We start from the raw sequence: 27,730 nt of genomic DNA on the forward strand, positions 1-27,730 counted from the left end.
ACCTACTGACTTCTAATCCAGTGACTATGCATTTCAGAATTGGCAAAAGGTGAGAATATTTTTTTGAATTGCTAGGGAATTAGGATTTCAAGGAATAGGTAGCAGAAGAACATGGGAAATTAAAGAAAGGAATATTCCTTTAAAAAAAAAAAAGTATTAAATTTTCTTAGCTGACATAGGCTGAAATTGGTTCTTTGATATCAGTCCTGGTAATATGGAGATACATACCAAGTAAGGATTTACGTCGGAAAATACATGTTTGTTTAGATGTTTTAGGAGAGACAGAAGTGGGAAGAAGGGAGGCAGACAGTGCATTATATACTGCACATGTAAACTTATTTTTAAGTACAATAGTTTCAATTTCCAGGGAACTTGAACAGCTCTTATCTTGTACTTGCTGTTTGAGACCCATGCTTCTCAAATTTCTTTGTGTCTTTCATCATGGAATTGATGCTCTAAGAAAGAAAAAAACATTTTACGAACTCACCACAGTATCACATATGTATCTGAGAAAATTTCAAGTGACAAAGTAATTAGAAAAGCTTTATGTTGATGTTTATGTTTAATAGTGGTCAAATAGCATAATTAGCATCTAAACAAAACAAAATCCTAGAAGAAATTTAGGCAAACAAAAAAATGGCTGATAGGTTCCTAAAGAAATTAACTGTGACAATATCATTTAATTTGAGAATTCTTCCTGAAAATGTTTTTGGTTTTTTTTTCTGTTGTTAAAAGAGTTTTTCAGCTGATATCTTTGATGGATGCCCAGTTACCACAGTCTAGTAATGAAAAAGTAGAACTGGCAATTCTGTGGTTCTTGGATCAGTTCCGTAAAACATATGTGGGAGACCAGCTTCAGCACACCTCAAAGGTAAATATTTGCTGCAAACCACAACATATGAAATAAAAAAGCCTGTGCAGGAATTGATCTGCCAGTATATCTTAACACATAAAAGCTCTTGTGCTTAGCTGGTGGCTGATTGGCTAGATGGAGAGAGAGATGGATAGATAGATAACTTACTAATATTTTGTTCATCTGAGTGGGCTTCCAACCATGTATGCTTTCGAGTTTCGGCGTGCTAGGAGTTAATATTTTAACAGCTATGTTCATTAAACAATTTTAGGTTACTTTGCATTTCAATTTTTTATTTCAAGCATTTAGCTGGGTTCTGCTATATTGTGTTATATTTCACAGCTGGGTACACAAGATTTATTCTTTTAATAGTTCTGTTCTTTTGACAGTTACTCACTTATGTGGATTCCACTGTATTTCTCACATTACTTGGCTTCTCTGCATTTTAAATAGGGAAGAGGGAAAAGTAAGATGCATTTTTTGAAGAAGCAGCAGTTAATTCACCTTAACTGTAGGGGACAGTCATAATATAGATGTTATAAAGAGAATGTCAGTAGGATGAGATCAATTGATCTTGAGAGAGGCTGAAAGAATTCTGTTGGAGCCCCAAGCAAATCTTTAGCAAGAATTGTGACAGTGACTGAGATTTGGTTTTACTTGTCTAGTACTCTATCCTTGCTTTCTGGTGAACGGTCCCAATCTCAAGAATTCTTTTATCCCTTCAGGTTTGAACTGTACTTCAACTTTATTGAATGGTTCCTCACTTAGTATTAAAAATAAAGTTTTACACTATACTGAATTACTTTTTCATGAAAGCAATGTGTTCCTTTCAATTGTCAAAGCTGATTTGTTATTTTTAAGTATGGTGCACTTCTCTAAATGCTAAGTAACAGAAGGTACACAGTAAAAATGTACTCATGTTCCTGGTATTTTCATTAGGAAAACTCCTACTGATGGCAGTTCAAAGGCAACGTGGCTGTACAGTAGTTGTTATTCTGATCTGTAATTCCTGGACTATTTTTTCTTTCTATCCGATTTTGAGAGTTTTGGTTTCACCTTATATTCTGACTCGTTGAGGTGTAACTGTGTGGAGAAGCCCTATCAATGTATAGTATGCTGTAACAGATTGTTATAGGAGATTGTATACCTAAGCTTTTTATGTCCATCCTTACAGAAAGCTGGAAGAAGCGTTTGTGAGTGGGTGAAGCAGCAGGCGAAAACTGAAGTGCATTATTTATAATCACCTGGAGCTCTGTTGTCAGTAGAAAAAAATGTAAAACTTGAACATTTGCCAGCTACACCAGAATTCAATACATATGAATTTATCGAGCTCAGCAATGTGTTTTGAATAACTGTAAGACTGCCTCTGCAGTTGCATTGTGTGGAAGGTTAAATGGTTAATTATTGAGTAAAATGCTGGCTAATGTTTCCATTTGATTTACTGAAGTGCACTTTGTACAGAAAGAATTAACTTTTACTGAAAGTACATGGGCGAAAACTGTAGGATGAATTTAAGAAAATGGTTTTGTTTTCTTTCGCTTTATTGTTTTGGTTTTTCCCCCCGCCCTGATAAGTGGACATGAATCAAACTGGTAATACATCATATTCCATATACTGCCTTTGCTCATGATGTGTGTTTTGTAACCAGACTGGGAAAGTGGGAATTTTGCAAGGCTTTCATGGTGTCTAACAGTTTAAGGGGTATTTCTAAATTCTAGCCCCAGTCTAGCAACTCCATAGTTCATTGCAAATGCATTTTCAAAGTGTGGGTGGTTTGGGGTTTTTTTTATGGTTTGATTACATCTACCAGTATAATTTAGTTTGCAGTCAAATTACACTTTCTTTTTTTGTTTTGTTCTAGAAGGCCTGATGTAACAGCCTCTCATTTGCATTGATAGAATCCTGTGGTCCGTATGACATTGTTTTACAACAAAAGCTGTGTGTAAAGGCATCTGAGCACCCAGTTTTCGTGGTTTTTTTTTTTTTAATTTTTAATAAAATGAGATGTTTGTATACATTTTACAGTTAAGAGAAAGACAGAAAGCAACACTTGTATGATTCTTCTGTTTTATCCTGCTGTAGCAGCAAGTATAGCAGCAGATGGCATTCTACCCTCACAGTTGTAAATCCTCTGATACTGTGTCTTGCTGGCAGCTATCTACAAATATGCAATAAAAAGGCTCACACTTGGAAGCAGAAAAATCAGATATATATCAAATGACTAAGTTAATACACATTTATATAAATATTCAGGATTGCTTGAATTGTTTTATTTACAGAATGGATAATGGAAATTCTGTATGCTTCAGCCATGTTGAAATAATTTTTGAGAATATTTCTCTATCTCAGCATATGCTTGCATACAGAAAAACAGACAATTGTTAGAGAAGGCAGAGTAGTCTAATGAAATTGTAGAACAAGTCTATATAAATATACAAATTTTGTTCATTAACTCATATTCTTAAGTATGTGCATATAATAAATGCAAACTCATTATAGAAAAAGAAAATTGGCTGGGTAAATAAATGCATTCTTACTAAACAGTCCACTGGGGCTTACTGTCTAAGGAAGAATAGCAAAACCTTGGAGATCTCTTCCATGATACTATAATATACTTTTAGTACCATTATGTTTCCAATACAAAAATAATACATCAAGACACTGTCTTTTGGATCAGATAGACCTTTGAATGAATATATATTATATGTCTGTTTAATACTAGCCTGGATTCTCTGGTACTGTACAGCACTATTAATATCTATTTGTCTATCAATAGATGTTTTGTTTTCATGCTGATATGACTTAGCCTTCACAGAGTCATCTTTTTGTGGCATATTGCTGATTGGGATGCTGGCAGGGTAGTAGAAGATAAGTTGGCTGGAAGAGCACTGCGCTGTGCTTTACTGAAATTGTAGTCTCAGCTTCTATCTGTGGTAGCTCTAGCATTACCGTAGTGTGCCACTGTTAGCCACTACTGTAAGTAGTGTAATATTGCATTGAAATCTGATTCCTGACATCAAACACACTGCTGTTTTGAATGAGGCTTTTTCCTTTGCGATATTCTTAACATATCAACAACTATACAATTATTTATTTATATTTGCAAGTGACACTAGACTGGGAGGAAATGATCACAAAGGACAGGATTTGAATTCAGAATGATCTTCATTAGCTGGAGAAATAACCTGAAAGTTTAAAATGCTGGTGAAACACTGAGCTTAGGAATGAAAATTCCCTCTTAGAGCTACCACTGGGAAATCTCTGACCAGGCAGCATTATTATTTCAGAAAAAGCTGTGGAGTGTAAGCAGGGGTAACTCAACAGTATGTGTTGTTTTTGCACACAAGAAAAATACAACATCTTTGTGGCTGAAGTAGCAGGAATATTGTGTCAGGTGCTGGAATTTCTTATTCAGTTCTGAATATTTGGTTCTGATTGGGCTTCAGCTGGCACAATGTGTCCAATTTGGGGCACCACACTTTGAGAAAACTGTAGACAAATGGGAGAGTACAACACCACAAATAAGATGCAGAAGATACTGCTTTCGTTTAGTTTAGCAAATAGGATATTGGTATGGGACAAAAATCGAGGATGTCAAGAGTCGTTCTAGGAAAGCTAGAGATCAGATGTTTTCAGTGCCCTTCAAGGGAAAGACGGGCTGTAATAGGCTTAATTTGTAGCAAGGAAGACTCAGGGAAAGCTTTTTAACTATACAAGTAACAGAGTACTGGTGTGTACTACCCAGGATGCTATGGGGGCTTTTGATATATGTCCAGGTATACTTAATTCATTCTTCCATAAAGTACAGAATAAACCAGAAGTCCTGCTGGTCTAATCTCATGCTTCATAATAAGACTGTTACAAATGGTCATGGTTGTTTGCTATGGCTTAGCCAGTGAAAAGCATGCTTAGTGGGGAAATGAGCCCTCCTATTTGTATTGTGTGTTATGTCAACCAACCACCAATAAGGAATTTTTCTGTTATTTCAGGGATTTATTTTAGCATGGCATGTTTCGAGTAACTCATTACAGCCATTTTAAAAGGAAAAAGAATATGAGTACTAAGAGTGACAGGAATTGCAGTATCTTTGAACATGGAGATTTGGCAGAGGAGACGGACTCCTTTTCCAGCTCAAAACATGAGTTCACGCCTCATCCATGCTAAGGAAGATCTCTTCTTAATTATCTAGCCACAGGTGGGACTTTCACTGCAGTTTGGAGGGACTATCTGGTGACATCTCTGCTAAGTTGTGTAACTTTCCATGGCAAGTGCAAAAAATAGGTTGGGGGTGCTAAGAATGTATTAGCGGCCTTTTTTATTGTGGGTTAGAGCAGATTTGTCACTTAATGAGCAGGTGCTTCATGAGTTACAGCCCAAGTTCTTACCTTGCTGTGGCAGGTAGACCAGATCTTGAGGTCTGCTCCTTGCGCTTGAATGCTGCTTGTGTTGTTGCAGAGTGTATTTGTTAACTCAGATAATAAATATAGTTCAACATTTTTGTACTTGGGACACTAATTTAAGCTAAAAAAGGATAAAAAGGCAAGACTTGTTAGCCAGGACCTTTTTCTGCTTCCAGACACATCAGAGATTTGTCCTTGGAGGAGAAAAAAAGCAACAGGAGGGGTTTGTAGGCTTCCCTAGAGTGGTTCAAACCGCATCTATTCCAAACTCACCCCTGGGGGAGAGGCTAGATCAGCAGTTGATGGCACGGGCGGGCGTATTTGGCTGTCTGACTGTCTCTAATTGGTAGTTAGAGATTGCCAAGAGTAAATCAAACTGTAGCTTGTTGGATAAGTTTTGCCGATTAACATATCATAGGAAATTTGACTTAGCTAAGTTAATTACTAAAATTTCTTAAGTTAACTTTAGAATTGTATCTTTAACTTGATACAAATTTAACACTAAGGCATCTTCGTAATCTGGAGTCCTGACACTTTTTAACAGTGTTCAGTTCAGTTTTTTGTATCTACACAGCTTACAGTGATTTTATAAAAAGGATGGGTTTGGTTGAAGACTTTTCTCTTGAGATATAATAAAGAGTTATTCTAATAGTGTGCTCTTGAAAAGTGTGTGCATACAGAAGTCAAGTTCTCCTTATTGTTAGTTCCTTTGCATCTTCAGTTTTTTGGGGGAATGCTTTTAGCTGTTAAATATTTTGTGATTGAAAGTGTATTTAGTGAACAATTCGGTGGTTCTATATGTGAGAAAGAAATTACATTAATATTTTTAATGTAATTAATGTGTGAAGTAGGGTTTAGAATTAGGGTGTAGAACTGTCTGTCATGTCACTTACACTCTGTTTTTTTTGTGGCATTCTAAGTGAGATTAAGGATTTTATCTCAATTTTGCACTTGTCATGTTTGATTCCTACAGCATGTGGCGCTATTTAACTAGAGTTATCCCTTTAGTTTACTATTGCCATTCCTGAAACAGAGAGGTCAAAGCTGGAACCTGTTCACGTGTTAGGTAAGGGTAGTGTGGTGAGAACAACATTAGTAATAGCAAGTGTTTGAGACTGAGCTATGCTCTTTAGCAGAGCCTGATTACACATCATGGCTCGAGTTCTGTTTTCAGCTTTTATAAGCAGAGCTATTTTTAAGAAATCCCACCCATAATCTTAACCAGTATAGTTATGCTTGCAAGGTTGGTGTTTGTTTTGTATATTAAAAAGATTTTATTGGTTAAAATGCACTTAAGTAAACTCTTCTGCTCCACTGCGAAGCAATTAATGGTTCCCTGTTCTGCTCTTTCTAATCAAACAGTAGCCCTGAATGTGTTTAGAGAAGTCTGGAGGTAATTTTAATCTGTACCAGATGGCTCTACTTCGAGGGATACCTCCAGAAGTAAGGATCACTGGCAATAGGGTGTTTCAGCAAGCCATGTTTTTCTTTTGTCCCAGCCTTAAGTAAAAGTGATAGGGACCCAAGGTAGAAAAGTATGAGTTAGAATTCAAACTGTTCTGTTTCTGGGCAACAGCCCCATGTACAAATGAAGAGATACAGCTGCCACCTTCTGTGGGTGCATCAGTTGAGTCATCTGGGGAATCTGGTCTGGTTTTTAATCTAGGGCAGTTAAGAGTGAAGAAGGAAGTAGGAGTATGGATTAATGTTTCATAAAGAGCCTTTACAAATACACATTGAAGCATGATTATAAAGTGGGGTGGGGGGATGCAAATAGGATTTCTTACTGTATCCTGCACATGTTTTATTTGCTTATGTGGACAATATAAAGAAGTTACTGTGTTAACTTTTAGGATTGCATCTATATGTGTTTTTAAAGCTTTTAAATTATAGACTTGATATATGAGGTAGATCTGCATTATGATAAAAAAATAACTGGAGAGTTTAGAATTTAGACTACAGTGCGTTTAGAGGGGAGGAAAAAATATAATTTCCTTGCTGAATGTTGTTTGCAGTAGCTGAAAGCAAAAAACGCATGTAACCAGGTATCATCTAACCAGTGAACACAGGCTTCTCTTATAATGTGTAGTGTGTATTCTGTTGTCTTATGTTATTTTGGTATTTCTTCAGTATATGTATATTTCTTTGATTCCATTGCCTGCAGACACAGAAGCATGACCTAGCAAAAAAAAAAAAACCACCAACCCAAAACATAGTTGTGCAGAATGTGACTACTTTTCACCCTGCACAATATAAGACCCAGAGATCTGCAGCAGTCCCACTGACTTTAGTGGAGACCTTTGCAAGTAAAGGTGTTGTTCATCTGTGTGCATCTCATAAAAGATTCTGTATCTTCATGATTAATGATGTCTTAACACTTATGAATGATTATCCTTTTCTGAGCTGTAAAATATATATACTGTTTTATTTCATTACAATGAGGTGAAGATCACAACACTGACAGGTGCTGGAAATTAGCAGGCAGTTTTGAAATTGTTCTGTGCACTAGAAATTAGATCTCATTTTAATTCAGCTTTTCCAAACTAGTAAATGAGGTTAATGCCATACATATTCAGCTGATATGGATGAAGAAATTGATATAAAGTAGATCAACATAGCTACAGGGCTACTTTAATTTATAGGTAAAGAGGCAGTGATAAATGAAAGTAATGTAGTAGTGGTCACTAAACTCCTCAGCCATCAGGGATTCAATAGTGTTAGCTGCTCATTAAAGGCATTGTTGGGGTACATCAAATAGAAATTTGAAAAGAAATAGCCAACTAACCCTTAATTATCAAAACATAGAAAATACTAATTATGCCTTAATTAGCTTTTCCTTTAATGTACTGAAATTGTTACTTTTTGTGTAGCACAAATGGATAGTTATATCAACAATAAATAGGTTGTTTTAATAACTTTCTTCTACCTCTGGGAAAACCACACTCCAATTTTTAATATGCAATAATGCTTCTCTCTAGCCTGTAGGAGATGAAAATTATTAAGTAGCTTTATTTTTTGAAGATTTTACAGCAGCTTTGGGAAGAATTATTTCACCATGCATCAATTATTTTTAATTGAACTGAATATTTTTCAGATTGCATGAAATGCCTCTCATTTAAGTTTAACATTTAGAGTTTGTTAAGGAAGCATCATAGCGAGAAATGGGTACAACTTATTTCTGTGGCATAGTCTAGGAAGAATAAAGAATGGTTGTTTCAGAAGAAAAACATTGGCACTGGTATTTTTTCCTTCACTGGGCCAAATCCCATTTTTACACTGTTTCACAGTTACCACACTGTTCTCATCCAATCTCCTTGCAGTTCATATAGGAAAAGAAAGTAGGGATTGACTTTAGTGGGGCTTGGATCCATCTGGTACTGATGAAAAGCTTCAACAGCTGTTGGAAAATTAATTTCCTTTTGAGGTAGTGTGTAGCCTCCCCTCTGTGGCTATATGTGCGGGAAAGGAATGTCACAAGCAGAACTAGGTTTGTTTTATCAAACACAACAGGTATGTGTTTTTTCCAAATAAATGATGGGAAGGAAATACTACATAGTACTGATCATAAAAGCCTCTAGATTCATGTAACTGTCCATGCTGAATTAAATAGAATATAATTGCTAGTACAGAAATCAAAGTAAGTAGATATTATCATGATGAGTGATCAAAGTATTGCAGGATTTTTCCAGAGCTGTAGAACTAATACAAACTTCCTAAGAAATGTCATTAATGCCATTTTTGTAAACTTTTTCTTCTAAACATTTTTAGCTTTAAAATATAACAAATAAGATATTATGCTTACCTACAGAACTTAAGAGGTTACAAGGTACCAACTTAAATTTCAAAGAGATATCAAGCTTTTTACATAGGCTCAGCATTCAGTATGGTCAAAATGCTGGGAAAGATAAGACTGAAATGGACAAATACAGTTGTATTATTTGACAAGTAATTTCCTGGTGATTTTAGTCATACCTGTAAAGAAAAATCTTGTTTCCAAAGCTTTAAAGAGCAAAAATGAAATGAGAACATTTAATGTTTCTTGAACTAACTATCTGTCTTCCAGCATGGAGACAACCACAAAACTAGTCAAATCTGGAGTGCAGCGTTTTAAGTGTAGGATCTTTTTCTGGGATTGGAGTTGCCAGTTTGGCTTGGAGCAGCTCAGTGTTCAGAATTCATCAGGTTTTTTGGACAAAAGAATTGGCAGTGTGGTTTTTTTATTATTGTCCTCAGAAAAAAATGTTGCTTCATATGTATGTGAATTACTTTGGCTCTTTCCTCTTCGAGGCTCTGACTTCTCAACTCACCAATTTTTAGCAAGTTTAGGAGCTAGAGAAGATTTACTCAAGTAAATGTTACTCAGGCAGATCTCCTTTCATGTTTTCTATCATAGTTCCTACCCTACCATGAGCAGAAAGAACTTTCAGCAAATATTCCTGAACTAAAATTTGAACTTACTTAATTGCCTAAAGATTGGACAAGCTAAGTTAATTGTGCCATTACTTATAAAAATGTATAGTTATTTTTAATTCTAGATTGTGGTTTGCACTGACAACCATCTTGCTTCATGTGAAAAATAATTGGATTTCTTTTGAAGAAATCTAATACTTCTTTAAGTATTCTTTAAGTATTTAGTGCAGAATTTTTTGGTTTTTTTCTGTTTTTAAATTAAAAAAACAACAAAAAACCACAAACAAGTGAGCTAAAATCTGTGACATTTTAATTCATGGGACTAGACGGCAATTCTTACTTACAATGCCTTGGCAAACATTAAATCACAATACACTGTGCCTGTTCTTTAACTACTTTTAGAAATTTCTTTATTGAATTTCTCGATTACTTGGAAATTCTGTACAGCAAAGGAACTTTGCAGTGTCATAAACATTGGTTTTCTCATCAGGCTGAGTTATGAAGTATTCTTCATTTTACACATCCTCAATTCTGTCATTTTTTTTACTTGGTTGTTTTATGCAGGAATCAGTATGGTTTTCTTCTTGGACTATGCAGTACTTTTTCTTCTGCGTTTGCTTGGGGAAATTTTTGTTTTGTTTTCTCTTTTCCAAAATTGTACATTATATACTCCTAGTCTTCCTCCTTTTCTTGCAATGCTGTTTAAAATCTTTAAATCCTTAAAATCTCCTTCCCTGCTCCCCCCGCCTTAAGTGCTGTATATTTGCTGTTCAGTTACCTACACCTTTATCTTACTAACCTTGTTATCTTTTGGCTCATTGCTCATGACAACTAAAACCTGCATGAATCTTTATATAGATATTATTTAATCACATGTTTGCAATTAAAGCACTGGTTTAAGTGCTGTGCTATTTTATTTTAGAATTTTATAATACAAATCAGGCAATCTTAAAAATAAATAATTAGCATAGTTCAGTTCTGCACTTGGCTGTAACTGAGCTTTATTTTGTAGCTGCTAATAAAGGCACATTATCATGTTCAGGCATTGCAATTATCATTGAAATGTGTATGTCCATTAACTGCAACATTAGGCTGAGGATATAATTACTGTCTAGAGCCAATATCTTTGTGAAGTTACGTCTATGATGCTATTAAGCTATAAGCAATATTTGTAAACCAATATTTAAATGTTTCAGAATTGATACCATCACTTGCGGACTTAAAAACTAATCCTACTTCCACTCCAAATTATTGACGACTTAAGTGTTTGGAAAATATATTATTGGGTTATTTGGATGTGAGTATAATTTGTGATTTGAGAGAGACTACTGTATTTCTAATAGCAAGTGCCCAGAACAAATTGATCTGGTGGCAGGAGAAGAGAGAAGCTGTGGTAACAGCAAAATGCTGATAAAACAGTGGTACGGTATGTCACAAAATGCTGCAAACATGATTAACTTTTCCTTCTATTAGAGTTACATTTCAGGCAATTTAGTACGGCAATTTAACTACAAAAAAACCTGTTGCATGCTAAGGAAAGAATAAGGAAAATACTTTCCTAACAATGTTACAAGTATATTTTAAAAAGGAATGAGATTGCCTGTTCATTGATTTGCTTTCTGAAAATTTCTAGTATTTATGCTGACAGAAGAACATGAAATTTCCTGTGAAGTTAGGTGTGTAGTTCATTTGCAAAACTAGGCTAAGTCACTTGTAACTAATTTCACACACATGGAGATGTTTGGATCTATAATGAAGTGCCCTTTTTTTCATGTTTTGTTTTTATATGCAAAATAGGCATGGTAGTAGTTGACTGTTAAGTATTTGCATCAATTAATTTTCTGTTCCATTCCCTTAGTATGTGAGTGATAGCTATTAGTTTGTTTAATTTGCTTACCTCTCTCAGAAATTGAGATTTAGGGAATGCTGATGGGCGGAATTTTAAAGAATCAATTTTTCAGCATTTTTCATCTTATTTTTGATGCAAGTGTATTTAAATTTATTCTAGCACAGAGGAACTATTACACTGCTTAGTGATTTTTATCTGATATAGCCTAATATAATTCCTTTTTCTATGTTACAGAAGTAGTTTCAAATTTTGCTTTCATGTATGTCTGCCTTTTGGCTTACCTGCCTCTACGTTGTCTTTGATGACTGGACTCAGTTGTAATGACACTATGTATGTTTTCTGTCCATGTCACTGAATACTACTTTGTATTTATTATATTGTTTGTATTGATTAGATTGATGATGTTCTTTGTTTAATAATTCAGTTATCATTTCACCTCAAGCAGATCCTTTTCTCTGAGTAACTTCTAACTGCTGGACCTTTCCACTTGTGCTGTATATCCCATACCAACTTAGCAAGAAGGAATAAACAGCAGATAGGGCATCTTGGGGGAAAAAAAACCCCAGGCTATCTTATGACTTACTCATCTAAACTGTATTGGTTTTGTTGCTGTATGTTGCCTGCATATCTTCATTATTTAAGTAGCTTAATGAATTAATTTCCCAGACCTTGAAGTAAGTAAATTAACCATCAGAGTTCAGAGCAGAGTGAATAATTCTTTAATATTAGACTATGGCAGTTTTTATGACTCAAGTTAAACTTAATTATGAAATTGCTTATTGCATATTTGTGTAATTCAGAGAAGAAAAAAATGCAAAATAACACATGGTAAGTACATCTGTCAAAAAAGAACAAAACAGTAAAATCCTAGGAGATTAGATTACTCTTGTTGATACTGGTTGAATTATACATCATTCAGTTTAGGTACTATGTTCCTAGTCTGCACTGGTCAGCAATGCTAAAAGGTTTTTTGTTTAATTTTAGTTGATCAGCTGTTTAACATCTCCTTCAAAAATACTTAAGAACTTAATTTAGTTACCAGCAACTAGTATGTTACTAAAACAGTCCTCTAAGTGATCCTCTAGATTTTCCTTTAGAATAGTGTTGTCATTTTAGATTTATCTGGGGAATATGTATTTCTTAAATAGGAACTGTTCTAGAGCACTGATTTAAGTTCATTTTAAAGATCCCCCCTCCCGCCCCCGAAAATATGTAACTCAAGTAATAATCTTTCCAGGTACCTTTATGCACTGACATTTTCTATTCTTACATGTGAAGCAAACATGATAATTGAGTAGATTAAGTACAAAATTCCACTCCTTGTGACCTCAAGGTCAGTTGTTTTTGACCTTACAAAAAAGCGCAGTTTCTGACCTGTGTTAAACGTTGCATGTAAACTGTCAGTCTCTTGGAGTATTTTCTGCTTACTTTGTTACAGGCACAATTTATGGTATAATCCAGAATCCCAAAGAACATTCCGTTTCTCCTTTTACCTTTTCTTCTCATATCAGTACTCCTGTTTTTATTAAAAAAACAGTATCGGATAGTTTGCATTCCTATTACGATGGTTTATTCATATTTTTTTTCACGCTTTTTAGACTCATTTACAGGTATTTGTACTGAAAGATCAATGTTGACCTGATACTTTAAAAACAAAGAAGACAAGTGTTTGTGCAGCAGCATGTACAGAAAACTTTGTCTCTTTTCATCAAGCTGTTGTCACCTAACCATCCAGTCTAACCAGGAATACATCACTTCCACTCTAGAAGAGATAAAGTCAATGGAGCTGAATTGCTAAGGACTCTTTCCTGCAGAGCAGCAGCAGTCATATCCAGGATATAGTATAAGAAACCTTTTGGGGTTTGAGATATAAATGAGGCTTCAGCTATTTCCTCTATTTTGTAGTTCCTTTGATCTGGAAACTTTCCAGGTTGATGAAGTCATCAGATTTCTGAATCAAGGTTTTGGTTTTTGTTGTTTGTTGGTGGGTTTTTTGGGTTGTTTTTTTATTTGGACTGCCCTTGCTTCACATGCCTTATGTAAATGGCCCGATATGCTGTCTGAAATTATCATAGTAAAGAAAACATCCACGTCATTGTAAAATGCTTCATGACAAATTAAGTGAAAGGTTTCCTCTGAGACAGATGAGATGTCGTACCTATGTCCTTCCTTTTGCATCTGTATGAAAATAACTTCACCAAGAAAGGTTTGAACAGAGATCTGTGCAGAAACTGCATTTTGCTCAGTCAAGGAAAGGGCTTCCAGCATGCACTCCGGTTCCTATTTGTGTGTCAATTCATGGATTATCCGAATATTTTGATAATGCCTGCACTCTTTTCCCAGTGCTTTCAGCAAATTATAGATATACTCTAGTGAATTAAGATGTTCCAGGCAAAGTTGGATTTAGTGATAGTTGTTTGCAAATATAGAAAAAAAGAGTTGAACCATGAGGTATTTCTTGATATCTCTGCTATACATGTTAGGGGGTTTTAGCTTGTTCCTGCCATATTCCATTAATGTAAATATGGACAGTCTAATTTTTTTTCTTTATCATTTATTATCTACCTACCTTGTGTGTACTGTTACTGTCAGAGGAATAAAATTTGTGACATGATGAAGTTCAGGATTTACATCTATGTTTCCAAATGCTTTCAGCAGCATTGCTTCCTGATGACTAGCAGGTCAGCCGTGGCCTTTCAGTCTTGAGGACTTACTAGTCATCAATTGTAAGATGGATATTTGCTAGACCTTTAATGCTACTCAGTGCAGTCTTTCAGTGCTTTAAAATTTCCCAGAATATTGAAAATATATTTGTACTGGTCTGCATAGCTACAATAGGCAGTCTTATGCTTCAAGTTGATTGAAGAGATCTAAGGACACTGAAGAAACAATAGTTGTGAATTCCTAATAGGAGTAGGAGACAATAAACAAACTTGTTTGATAGTAGGTGATCAGATGATCAGTCATTCTGTGCAGGGGAATTTCCCTTTTTCGCTTGAGATTTAATGGTTCATGCTATAATTGGAGAATCTCTGTGAAAGAAAGGTTTAACTTAATTTTAGTTTTTCTGGGTATTGCACTTAGTGCCTCTTTGATTACGTGGCAGACACATGAAATCCCTAAAACATACTTTTCTGAGAGAATGGACTTCTTGGGCTAAGAACACATGAAACCAGCAGTTCAAAATGTCTATCCAAACATCAATTAAGTGCAGGTTCCTTCAATATACTAGTGGGATCCTTCCATTTAAGTCAGTTGCTTTGGTGAGTTACTTCTTTGTTACTATTTTAAGCTTTACTTTTTCTATAGTAAGGGAGTTCAGAAACGGAATTTCTTCTGTTCCTGTCATTAAAAGTAATCGATGAAATGATGAGGAAAAGAAGAACAGACATCGCTGTGGAGAAATTGTGAGTGACTTTTATGGACATCTGAATTTTAATTGGGTATTTTAAACCTATTTTACTCGTCCTTTTTAGAGTTGTTCTTGCTTCAGTGCTCACTGGAAATACTTGCTGAGATTCAACAGCAGAGTCATTCATCAAAAAAGTAGGATAGGCATGGGGTTTTTTTTTTCCACAGCCTTAACTGTCATTAAAGTGGGGGTGAAAGGAAGATGTTGAATTGTTCTTAAGTCAGATTTTTTTCTTTGTGTTGAGATAATTTTGAGTGTAGAAAATGTGTAGAGTGATTATTCATTAGAACAGAACTATTTCTTTTTCATAAGATACTTAAGCATATACTCAGAAGTTAATGTTTCCTTCAGCAAATATATTTCCTTACAAATAGGTAGGAAGAATTTTAGCAATTCTGAGAAATTTGGTCAGCTGAATTACTATTTAAGGCCTTATTTTCTCTTCAGTTGACCTAGTGACTTCAGAAACTAAGGCAGCCAGATTTATCTGAAGTTTCTGTATTGGGACTCTTGGTGAGAGAGATATTGCATGTCCTTGAAAATTTGGAGCAAAAATTAAAGACAAAAGTTTACCTGACTTAGACACTGAAAGACTAAGACAATTAAATGGAGTTGGTGTGAGAGTTTTTTAGCCCAGCAGCATTCTAAAACTATTCAGAAATGGGTTGGTGAAGGTGGGCAGGCTGATTGGGTCATGAAATCTGATCTTTATTTTTTTTTTCTCCTTTCCACTAAATATCTGGATCATTTGCACTTTTCATCCCATTTTATTGTACCATTAGGAAAAGCAGTAAAGTTTTCTCAGATAAACCCAGATCTTAAACTGGGAAAATACTTTAGAAATTATAGATATGGAGACTTTTTTCTTTTATGTGATTGGCTTTGGTGGTCACAACCAAAAGAGCATACAAGGCATGGTGTTAGAGGCTACACAGATAGGATTTTTCTCTACAGGAAAAGGAAAATGAACCCATTGCTACTGTATTATTTCCTTTTTTGTGTTGCACAGCAGATTGGCATCTTTCTGGGAGGTCTTGTGGCAAACCAACCTACCTCAGGTCATTTTTCTCCTTAGGGAAGATTTGGCTTGTCACCTTCAGATCCAGGACCACTCATAAAGGTCCAGGTGACAGGTCAGTGTCTTTAAGTGTGCTTTCTATCCAAGTAAGGTAAGCCAGTGAGAGTTATTTTAAGCCATGAGAGATAAGCAACTTCATTTTAGGAATCTGTAGTAGGGTTGGTATAGATATTTTGAAGAAGCCTGTTTCTTCAAAAGTTTTTCAAGGCATTGACATGAGCTTATTTTTGCAAGGCCAAAGAGCTTAGACTGGAAACCCTTTCACGTCTCTTGTCAACCATTTTGAATACACTTACAGTATGAACATGTTGAAGTTTAGGAATTCTGATGGTCTTCCTTAAATATACAGTCTTCTGCTCTTCTTCAAACAGAATATTGGATTCTGTAACTTTGGCTAATGAGACTCTTTTGAAGGTGTTCATAGCATGCTGTGAAATCAACGATTTCAACTGAGATCAGGATTGAAAATGGTACATCTACTTTTTCTGGTTGTGCTGTCCATGATCTTGGCTATGCAGGGCACTGGATAACTTTCCAAGTAGAATCTATGACAATTTGTAATTTTCTTGCAGAAAGTGAGTTCACTGTCAAGTTTCCATGAACTAGAGATTCCAGCACTTGTATTAGTTGCAGCACACATACATCATTCTTTTTTACATACACTGTTGCCCATGTTCAGCCACACATCCAAATGAGGCGCTTCAAAGACTTCTTGAGAGTCATTCCACATCTATTGTTATTTTGCATGAGAATAAACTGTACAGCTTCCTGTTGCTGTTATGAAAATGCCATCTTTTATTACAGAGACGTAACTCCCAGATGTGGGTTTTCTAATGGTCTAATACAGACCTGAGGAGCTCATATATACCTATCCCACCATTCTAGACTTCCACGTTTTCTTGGAAGTTGGTATAAAAAATTTCAGACTAATTATATGTTTAAACACACACATAGTGAATTATAAAAGAATACTGATTTCATGAACATTTATCTAAAATAATCAAATGCCAGCTCACTGAAGTCAATTAGTTGTTCCTAGGTCAAGGAAGGGATTTTAGAATTTTTACAAGACAACTGCCACAGAGGATATAATTCACAAGCAGTTGTGTTTCCTTCTACCTACATATCTATCTCATAAATATAGGTATCTCTTATCTTTCCTTGCGGATGCCTATATTAGTATATTACTGTGTGTAGCTTTTTGAATCAGTGAGATTTATTAACTTAACATCCTTCAAATTATTGTAAATTATGGTCGTTGGAAATTCAAATGCAGTGAAGTGAGAATGACCAGTTGCTTCTCTGGATTCTCTCCTAATACTAATGATTTCATTCCTCTCATCCTAATCAGGCATATCTGAACATGGTAAAGTAATTTGCTCTGTGTCAATCACTTGAAATTCATTGATAGGTGATAAATGCTACTTATTTCTTCAACTTCATCATCTTTTAGAGAAGTTGGTTGCTGAAAGTATGGAGATAGTCTTCATCCTATGAGATAATTGTTCTAACTACACATGCTTTGCAACTGACTTTAGTTTATAAAGTCTTTCTGTATATGTGCTTTCTGAGTGTCATGGTACTGTGGCTAAATTTAGTACAGTACCAGGACTGCCTTGTAAAGTTGCCAGTACCCTTTGAAGCTAAGGAGGAAAGGTGTTCTCCTAAACAACTGAGATTTAAATGAAGTTCATATTTTGTGAAGTAAATACCTAGAACCAGAGAGACAATTTGTGATTCATATTTATTAGTACTTGTGGTAATCCTTTTAAAAGTAGGGGGTTGTAATTATACATGTGAAATCCACCATTTTCTTTACAAATAAATAAATAAATAAACAGCATCTATTGGGAAGGATATAGTATGTCTTACAACTAGAAAGTCAGCAGAGGGAGCACGAGTTAACAAGCAGAATTGTATTCTGTATGACGGACTGGTGGTGGTGATGGTTCTGGTGAACAAGCAGTGAATAATCAAATACTTGTTTGGTTTGTATTCTATAAGGGTTTAATCACAGTAACACTTTCATACTACCAGCTTGAATACGCTTAGATGGTAAACTATATAATGTTATTTCTAAAGGCATATAGAACTGTCAAGCAGAACTGAGCTATGATAAGTAGGGGTGTTTCTGTCGTGAACCTTGGATTACTTTTAGCAGTAGTTTGCCTTTTGCTTTCTTCATTTGCCAATAAGCAAGTACCTTGTGCAAGTATATCCCTTCTGTTCATCTCTGGACGGCCAAGGGGAAGGGAGGCAGGCGGGTGGAGGCTGCTTGCTCTTCAGTGTCTTCACCTACAGGTTGGTGGCATTAAGCTTCCTACTTGCCTTGACACTACTTTGGCCCAAAACAAGTGAGAAAATACTTTTGAGAAAACATGTTTCATTTTTAAGCATGCTTAACCGTAATAGTTATGACAAGTTTTTAAAAATCTGTGCATTTGAGGTGGCATTAATAATTCATGTGTGTTTCATTAAAAAAAGAACAAACTGTCTGTAGGGTCATTAAATTCTTACTTGGCTAAGATCATCAAAGTTTAGATGACCTAAAACGGTACATTGTTGGGATCGTAATATGCTGCTTGAAAAAAAAAAATACCCCGTGATTTAGTTTTGATTCTGACAGTACTCAAAAGGATTTGTTATGTCTTACAGACCTTTCTGCAAACTACTAATGGGATGAACACAATATATCACTTTTATAATAGCGAGCTATTAAAGGCAAACATAAAGCAGTCTGAAGCCCATAAGTGCTGCCAACAGCTCCTGCTTTAATGAATTCCCTTTTAGATGTCCATTAAATGCTCATGGCAAATGTACTCATAATGGAAATGGCAAATCTAAATGGGTAGATATGAATAATCCATGGAGTTTAAATTCTGTTTATGATCATCTTCACATTTAGTTTTCAAGACAACGCAGTTTAGTTTTCATTACAGTTTGGAATAAAGAGGACAGGGAGTAATTGATTGCTTCAAGCAGATTAAAATCAATGGGTTGCTTTTCAAAGAACCCGTTCAATGCAGTAATTTCAACTTTAAACATTGATTTAGGAAACTCAACACAAAATGTTTTGTGCCGTGTGAACTTTTATGTGGAAAGACTAATACTAATTTTATTTCTATATATTTCTATATACAGATATATAGAGGTTGTTATCAGTGTGTGCATGAGTAAATAGTGATCTATATTAAGTCATTTTGATATTATTGCACTCATATAATGAATCAATGAGATTCCCGTCATCATTGTGATACTGTTTGTAAACCATTAGCACACAGAAATTACAGCCCATCATACATCATTACTGTGATTGAGGCTTTATTACCATATTCTCAAATTGCTTGCTTGCTATAAAACTAAATAGACACCAGACAACTATAGGTAGACGATAGACTGTGCATTATTGTACTGGAATAATGAAGGATTATTGTAGCATAATGGGGCACAACTTAGGAGGAAAATAAACTTGGCAGCAAAGGAGAACTTCAGTGTTTTTATTGTTTGTTGTTACTACTTTAAAGGTCAAATATATTTGTTATGATCAAGTTACTGTTTCCTTATTTCATGAATCATACACTTTTCATATTTCAAATAGGCCTTCTTTTATATTTAGGCATTTAAAACCTGGGAACTGCACTGCAACATTCCACTCCAGAGACAGATAGACAGCTTTTGAAGTACTGGTATGGTTGTGAAGGTGGTGGGGTGGGCGATAGGACATCCGTAGCAATTCACGTTTATATTGTATTGTGCTAAAAAGAAACGGAGAGGAAAAACTGCATCAACAGACATCAGCTGTTAAGAAGTGATTAAGTTCTCCAAACAGACAGAGGCAAAGTATACATTAGGAATTTTAGCTGCTGTAGTGAAAAAATTCATGGTATCTTGATCTTAAAAGAGGAGAAAACACACTGAATTTGGATTTTGAGAATTTAACAATCTCTCGTGACAGAACTGAGGGCTTTACAACACCAGGACTCACAGGGTATGCTCAGGGTGTTACTTTCTCCAGCTGCAAGAAAAGCTTCTAAACTTCGGAGTGAATTTAGGCCCATAGGTCACCCAGTGTTAATCCCAAAGGCTCAATGGAGATAGAACCGCAGCTCCAAAAGACGTTTTGTGTCATCCTCTGGAGGTACCTCAAGCCCACTCACGTACTCTCTCTCTCCCACTTCTGTTCCCATGTTCTTGCTCACACCTTTCTCTCCCCGCTTGCTCGCACTCACTTTCTCCTGCTGCTTGAACAATGAATTCCTCCTGTGCTACATGTCTTCAGTGAATTTGAAGTGACAGTTGAGATAACTCATTCATAATCCTAAAGCTTTTTTTTTTTTTTGGGGTGTGTGTGTGTAGAGTTTAAGATATTCCATAACAGGATTTATTCTGACTAGGCCAGGTAGGCACTGTTTTGCTAGGAGTAATGGAAACATACAGAGTTTCTGAAGTGGTTCCAGGTTATTACAATGATCAATTACTTGTGTTTCCATAGGACCTACAAGCCTTGGTTGTGTTCAAATACCAAACTATTAGTGTACATATGTGTCAGCCCTATTTTGAAAAGGTATGTAGAAACATACTTTGCTTTAACAATGGAGGTTATCAGCCATAGTGAAAATGTAATTATTGTTTCTTAGAGCTTGTAGTCAAGTGTACAGGAAGAGACAGTGGATCCTTACAACAAATAGAAAGGAAAATAAGAATGTGACTGTATACCCCTATACAGTCTGGGTGTATTATTTTATTACAAAACTTGAATGATTCGCTGGTGAGTGATGATAAATCTTCAGGTTTACCCTACTGTAGCTTGGCTGGGATCTCAGAGACTCAGTTGTGTGCTCCCAACTCCTGGTTTTATTCTCAAGTAGCAGTAGGTGTGTTGATTCTAGTAACTGTTATTAAAAACAGACCTCTAACACACTTCTTTTGGAGGAATCATCTAACTATAGGCATAAAATTCACCTTACTGGGCAGTGCTAATACTTGCTATCATCCAAGAGCTTTATTATCATTTGTCCCATTAGATATGCAGAACTGAATGAGTTGGGAGACAAAAAGAATCAAGCAAAGTTAATTTTTAAAAACTGTATTGCTGGTATAATATAAATGTATGAAGTGTGTGTGAGTAAATATGTGTAATTATTTCCAATTTTCTTGGGTTGGATGTCGTATTTGAAAAATAGTCTTAACTTTTTAGTCAGAAGGCTTAGTTATAAGTGTTGACTTATTTTTTTTTATACAGTTTTCTTTGTATAAAAGCTACAGGACAGAATGAGAGTATTTAAACATCAATGCAATTGTTCACGTAGATATTTAACCATTTTAAAGTGTACTCCAATTAGCTTTGCCAACACCATAATTGAGCAGAAAGCCAAAGTCAGATTAGTAAGCATATAAGGTACTAGTCAACTATATCTTTACTGGTATGTATATTCTGGAGATAAACGAGATTTGTTAAGGCTTTCCAGCTAAGTTTCTTCAAATAAAATAACACTTAACCTGCCAATCACTTAATCATGACTCATGACCCATTTTTATTAAAAGTTAGATTTAGCAAGTGTGAATAAGGCTTCAGCTGTATAAGCAAGTCTTTTACAGAAGTAAATGTTTTCTTTGGTTTTGTTTGTGGATTGTTTTTTTTTTTTTCCTAATAATGGGAAGTTCCTGTATAGTTCTTATGAGTGTATTTATGTGTAAGTGACCTAATAGATGTTACAACATTTTCATTATGGATGTTTGTTGTTAAAGAGGGAAAGTATAAATAGCCTTTTAACTTCTTGCATTTCTGCATGTGTTGCTATCCTGTAAACAAATAGTATGTTCTGACCAGAACAGTTTATGACAGTACCTCTGTAGAACATTAGTGTCTGTGTTCTCACACCCCGTTCTCTGTCATCCCCGCTGCATGAGTATGAGTGTAAAGGCAAAATACTCTAGCTCTATTTAAGTTCTTTTTTTTATAACAAAGTTTTTCTTCATGTATTCTTTCAATTCCACCTCTGGCCTTCCATATCATTAAAGTGTTCCAGCTTGGTCACCTCCTGAACTGACAACCCAACTGAAGGCAGTTTTTGTCTGCCCGTTCTGTGGGAGGCATATCACTTGAAATGTAAGTGCATTTTCTTTACCACTTTTAAGATCTGCATGTCCATTAAGCCATATTCTTGCTGTGAGCAGGAAGAGAATCTTTTGAGGTTTTCTTCTTAGAAAAATGTTGATATACTTTATTGTAGATAAGTGAAAAATTGAGATTAGCTCTGTACTTTCTGGTAAGCTCAAATGATTATTAATCTGCTTACACAATAATGACTGTTGATCTCATACAGAAAAACCTTGCTATTTTCTGGGAGAATCCTTCCCCATCATCACTACAATGAAGGAATCGTATTCAGCACTGTCCAAACTGTAACATGGATGTGGTTCTCCACTCTTGAAATCTCTGTCCATGCGTGTACTCATTTATAACACTTCAGGCACGGACGTCCAGGTCTTGAACTTGTATTTCTTTGGTTGCTCTTTCAGATGGCAGGTTACAGCAAAAAATTCTCTCACCCTATCTTTAATCAGAAAAGATTTGTCATCTGAGACCTAAAGTTTGAAGCATCCCACTCTTTTCCTGAAAACTTATGTCAGGGATGGTTGGTAGCTAAGCTCTGACAAAGCCAGTTTGGGCAGTATTGATTGTAGTAGGTGTTTTAGGATGGAGATGGATGTGTTTTCACCTGTCTGGCTTGGCAAGACAAGGTCAAAAAGCAAAAATAATTTCAGTCCTCCTTACTTACTGGTGACTGGTACTTAGGCCTTCCAGCCATTAGACATTCAGAGAGGGAACCTTCTCTTCCTTTGTTATGATGGGATTTCAAAGATAGGTTCTGAAAGAGAAAAAGACATAATGGTCTGTTATGGTGACAAGAAGGTGTTGATGTCCTTCAGTGATATTGTAACATCCTTTTTACTAGCCTCCTCAGAAGGATCCAAGTCTTCACACCCTTCTAAATTTGTGCGATAGTTTATGCCATCTTTCATCAATATTTGATTCTTCCCTTCTAGACTTTTTAGAATGTTACAGCAAAACATAGTAACTGTTTCTCGTTTTAGGAAGGCAAAACCATGTAGCTTCTGGAAGTTATGAGTAGCTGAACTTTTGCACGAGCCAGGGTTGTAAGCATTTGGATGCTGAGGTGTTGACTCAGAGAGCAGACTCCTTAGGGCTTGGTTATCTCCATGCAGAGATAGCTGAAAAAGGTAACAGGCAGTGTTAAAACTTCTCGGAGGCTATCAAAATGAAGCCTTGTCCATTTATCTGAATGCTTTCTTTCAGAGATAAATCTACATTTGTGTCCACACAGAAGAGTTTCTTCATTCTTCTTACCTGCTGAGCAGCTACCTGGAGTGTTCTAAAACATAAATACGAATCTCTGTGTTATTACTTGGTTTTTCTCACTGTATGAATATCCATCTGAATTATTAGTAAAAAAAAAAAAAAAAGAATAATGAATTACCGGTAAAAGGAATCTTTGAGATGCATAGTCCAAATACACATTTACTTTCTGTCTGTCTGCCCTTTCTAAGCTCACTTATCTCTAGCACTCAGTGAAATGGTGCTGGACATACTTTGCATTCAACAGTCTTGTCACGCATGCAGCAGGTTTAAGTTTAATCTTGTAGGCATGATATGGTTACCAAAGGGAAAAAACCCCTATCTTAAGTAATAGGCTATATTTACAATTGCAGTGAGACACATAAGTGGACCTTATGCTGCGGGGAGTTCTGAGTACCGGTAAGTGGTCTCGTTTGACTAAAAAGCTAATTTTGTGCTCGAAATGCACCTATGGTAGAAATAGGATCTGTTGGAAGGGGAATCGATGTAGATGTCCCAGCTCCAGGAATCACACTTAATGAAGTTTGACAGTACGGTTTCATGGTCCACTTAAGTTGATAGAAAACCACTCTACTACTGAAAAGGTAATTCTGCCTTTTTTCTGTCTTGCTTGCATTGTCATTGCCATTTGTATGGCTGTATGGTTATTGCTGTTTCTTCTTTTTAGGATTGGCTTTTGGTCCTGACTGCATAATTGCTAGTGTCCGTGCAAGCAAGCAAGTGGGAGCTACTGTAGATGTGACTGTCTTGCTAGCAAGCAGTCTTGTGAAAAAACATATTGATTAATCATCTTTACTATTTATTTATATTGTACTACTATTCTCAGGCACATGCGCAGCTGTCAGAAAGGAATCTTTAAAATACATTCACTCATTTTATAACTTTCTTTGTAATTTTAATTACTGCTTTCCAAATAAAGCAACAGATCTTAATTTGGGAATTAGATTGAAAGAATTTATGCAGTTCCTCCTGTTGAATGCATCAAAGCTGAGCAGCTGTTGCCACAAAAAAAATTCTTGAAATGCCCGTTCTCTTTAAAGTGTGCCACAGCACCGATACATCAGAACTTTTGTGTTTATATGGAAGTAAAAGCCTGTAAGTACATGAAGAATCCTGTTGAGTTCTGTAAAACAGTATATTTGCTGTAAGTTAATGTACTGCTGTGTACCTGGCAATTCAAGTTGCAGAACATAAAATAATAGTAATATTCCATATTTCTGCATGATAGCTCCTGGACTTCTTAATAGGTACCACTGAAACCATCAGTGTAGAGTATGCAATTACTAAGAGGCAGCGAATGACTTGATGTGAAATCACTTTTGCCAGGTATTTTGGAAATACATGCTTTTTGATAAAGTACATTTGACCTTTCTTTTGCTTCCATTCAGCATAAATTCACTATGTCATTTCAGCTCTTGAAGAAGTAGAGATAATGTCTGTAAAACACAATATTTTATTATATACCAGTCCAAATAGGAGGAGGTAAGGATAGGGGAGGAAATGATGGTTTTGTTGTATTTTATAAATGTTTAACCATAAACCTGTGTTTAAGATATTTTTAACTAGGATATATACGATAAGAGCATTCCAGGTTAAGAAATGGTCACAACATATTGCTGATATGGAATCTACATACAAAAACATGTTTGCTTCTTATGAATAGAATGTATTAGACCTGGAAAACCTGAAGAAGAGCTTTTGTCTGAGGTTCACATGAATACCTCTTTGTTTTATTCACTGTTAAGCAGTTTTTACTGTTCAGATGCTGACGGACAATAAGTGTGTGCTCTATTTTCATTATGTGGCTACTTACCTCTCTGATATTCAGCTGTAGTACTTTTCCTTTGCAGCTGTAAACCTACTTAGAGTCCCCCTCATTATAAAAGCAACTTCCTTGTCTCAAGGAAAAATACTTTGAAGTAATAATGATGTTCTAATATATTGATAGAAGTTTGCGTAATTCCATTATCTCTTTAATGGACATTAGTTTAGATAGAGCTTTTCCATTGTCCTCTGGTCCTTTCATCATGAAATGGTTAGCTCAGTTGTAAATGAGTCGGTATCTTATTTCTTCAAAGAGAGATGTCTGTCAAGAGGTTTGAATATTCTGGGAGTAATCTTTTGTTAGGCAATATTCTTTTCTTGAGTTTAAGACAGCTGTAATTATAAACAACTCACAAATTGTTTTTTTAATAGACATGATTCGTAACAGCAAATATCTTCATATTAGATTTGGAGAATCTATTTCTATTAACTTTTAGGCAATTCTTTCATGTAGTTGCTGAAAGAGTCTCTAACTTTATGTTGTGGTAATACCATTTTTACGTAATAATGCCTTTTGTCTTACAGAACATTACGTCAAGCCATTCGTTTTTATTTACATTAAATCTCTTCATACATATTTGGTATTATTCTTATATATGTGTTTTTATTTAGTCAGCTAGTGGAAATCAAAAACTTGTTTGCTTGTTTCTCAGAAATTGTGAGGCATGTTTGATTTTTTTTTTTAGATAGTTTAAATTATTTTAGTTTAAAATATTTTTTAAAAACATTTCATTTGGAAGTATCACTCAGGTTTTGACTATTAGATTTAACACATGATTGCATTTGGTTTGCTCATCAAAAGTGGAGAACATTTAATATTTATTCATAACAAAAGTATTAGAGAAGCTGTCAATAAATTTTCTGTCATAATTGAATCATAGGATATCTAAATTGTTGATAATATGATCTGCTCGTTAAACAAAAGTGTCTGGAGAAAATGATGGATTAATTGACTGATGGCTAAGGTTTCTCTCAAATATAATGGTTTACCCAGTTTGATTTGATTTGTGTAAAATAACTTTCTCTAATAAACAATTTGCTCAGAGGCAATAGAAGAAATGAATGGTTATCAAACCAAACTTAATTAGTCTATCCTAGATTGATATTACTTGGGGAGTCTTCGTTTTAATTGTGGAGGGCTGGATACAAAGAGTTTGGTTCATTATATTTTTCCTGTATAAACACTATTGTGTAACTACCTATGGAATATAACATGTGAATTCATTTTAATAAATGCTTGTAAAGTGAATTAGCTAATTATGCCAGGCTAAAAATGATTCCTTTAATTATTTTAGATATTTAACTAGTACTTCAATTTTATTATTGTTAGTCTGTAAACATAATTTGTATTAGCTCTGCCAAACTAATTAAAATATATAACTTAAACAGTTTTAGCAGTTTTGTAATGCTCATAATGGACTCTTTGCTGAAAAATACATTTCTCTTTTCAAAATACTCAAATGATGAAGAAATTCTTGGCATAGAAGGATTTTTGAAATGTGAGGAAGAATAACTTTCTTCTGAAGAGTACAGTTTCAGAAAAGTTTATGTGGTTGTCAAGTGAAGGAAAAATCACTTCGTTTTCCTCAGAGCCGAGGTCAAACTAAACCTAAATTGTTCAGTAACATAATTCCCTGAGGTTCCAGATCAGTAGATTATCCATGTAGAATATAAAACACAAATACAGTTAAATTCCACTGTTTTCAAAGGTTAAGCACATGCTTACTTGCATTAATAGATGAAAATCTGCACATTCAAATTAAGAAGAGTTGGTCTTAAAAGGCTTCCAGTTAATTTAGTCTAAACAATTTCCTCTTTCCTTAAAAAAAAAAAAAAAAATTTCAAAACATCTGTAGAAGGTTTACAAGATTGTAAAATGAAATGTACATGAGAGGGTGGTTGTTTGAAGCCGAGTAAGTGTGGAAAGCAAAACATTATTAGTGAAGAGTAATTTAGGTGTTCTTAATTATATTCCTTTGTGATTAATCTCAGGCTTATAAAAGCAGAAATTAATCTGTTTTATTGTTTCTTCTCACACATGAAGTTTTCATTTTGACAGTCCATTACCTTAGTCTTTTTGAGATAGTATAGGAAACTACAGGTAACTGAAAATCCAGTGAGGAAATAAGGAACATCTTTTTTGTTTTGTCTATGTGTAGTCATTGAATATAGGTTTGTGTTCTGACTTTGAACAGTAAAGATTTATGTGCATAAATTTCTGCTATGAAGATGACTGTCCTGTCTCATCTATTTGAGTTACGGAAGACTGCTACAAAATGGCAAGTTAGGCTTATCTTTGGAGTGGAAACAGTATCAAACAAAAACTTAGGCATTATCAACTAACATATTCTCATGAATTCTTTTTGGTATATGGCTACTTTACTTTTCTTTGTCTCCTGATTATCCAGCTATCTAAAGAATAAATAGTTTTTTAGCAGGTATATGTGTACTCATCACTAGTATGACTGGCTATGAGTCTCAAAGAGGTTTTTGAGAGCAAGATACTGAGAATCTATAGTAGTC

The 27,730-nt window shown here is 35.1% G+C and overlaps 1 protein-coding gene across 2 annotated transcripts in view; it reads left to right on the plus strand.

Moving 5' to 3' along the window:
• The window catches only part of RANBP17 (RAN binding protein 17), a 166,580-nt gene that overhangs the window by 26,785 nt on the left and 112,065 nt on the right, over positions 1–27,730 (plus strand). For both annotated transcript variants that reach the window (XM_052772235.1, XM_052772236.1), the window contains exon 14: positions 736–871. In XM_052772235.1, the coding sequence (XP_052628195.1) occupies positions 736–871 (136 nt within the window). The remainder of the gene's footprint in view (positions 1–735; positions 872–27,730) is intronic.

This window comes from Harpia harpyja, chromosome 20 (assembly GCF_026419915.1).
Source record: "Harpia harpyja isolate bHarHar1 chromosome 20, bHarHar1 primary haplotype, whole genome shotgun sequence".
Lineage (NCBI taxonomy): Eukaryota > Metazoa > Chordata > Aves > Accipitriformes > Accipitridae > Harpia > Harpia harpyja.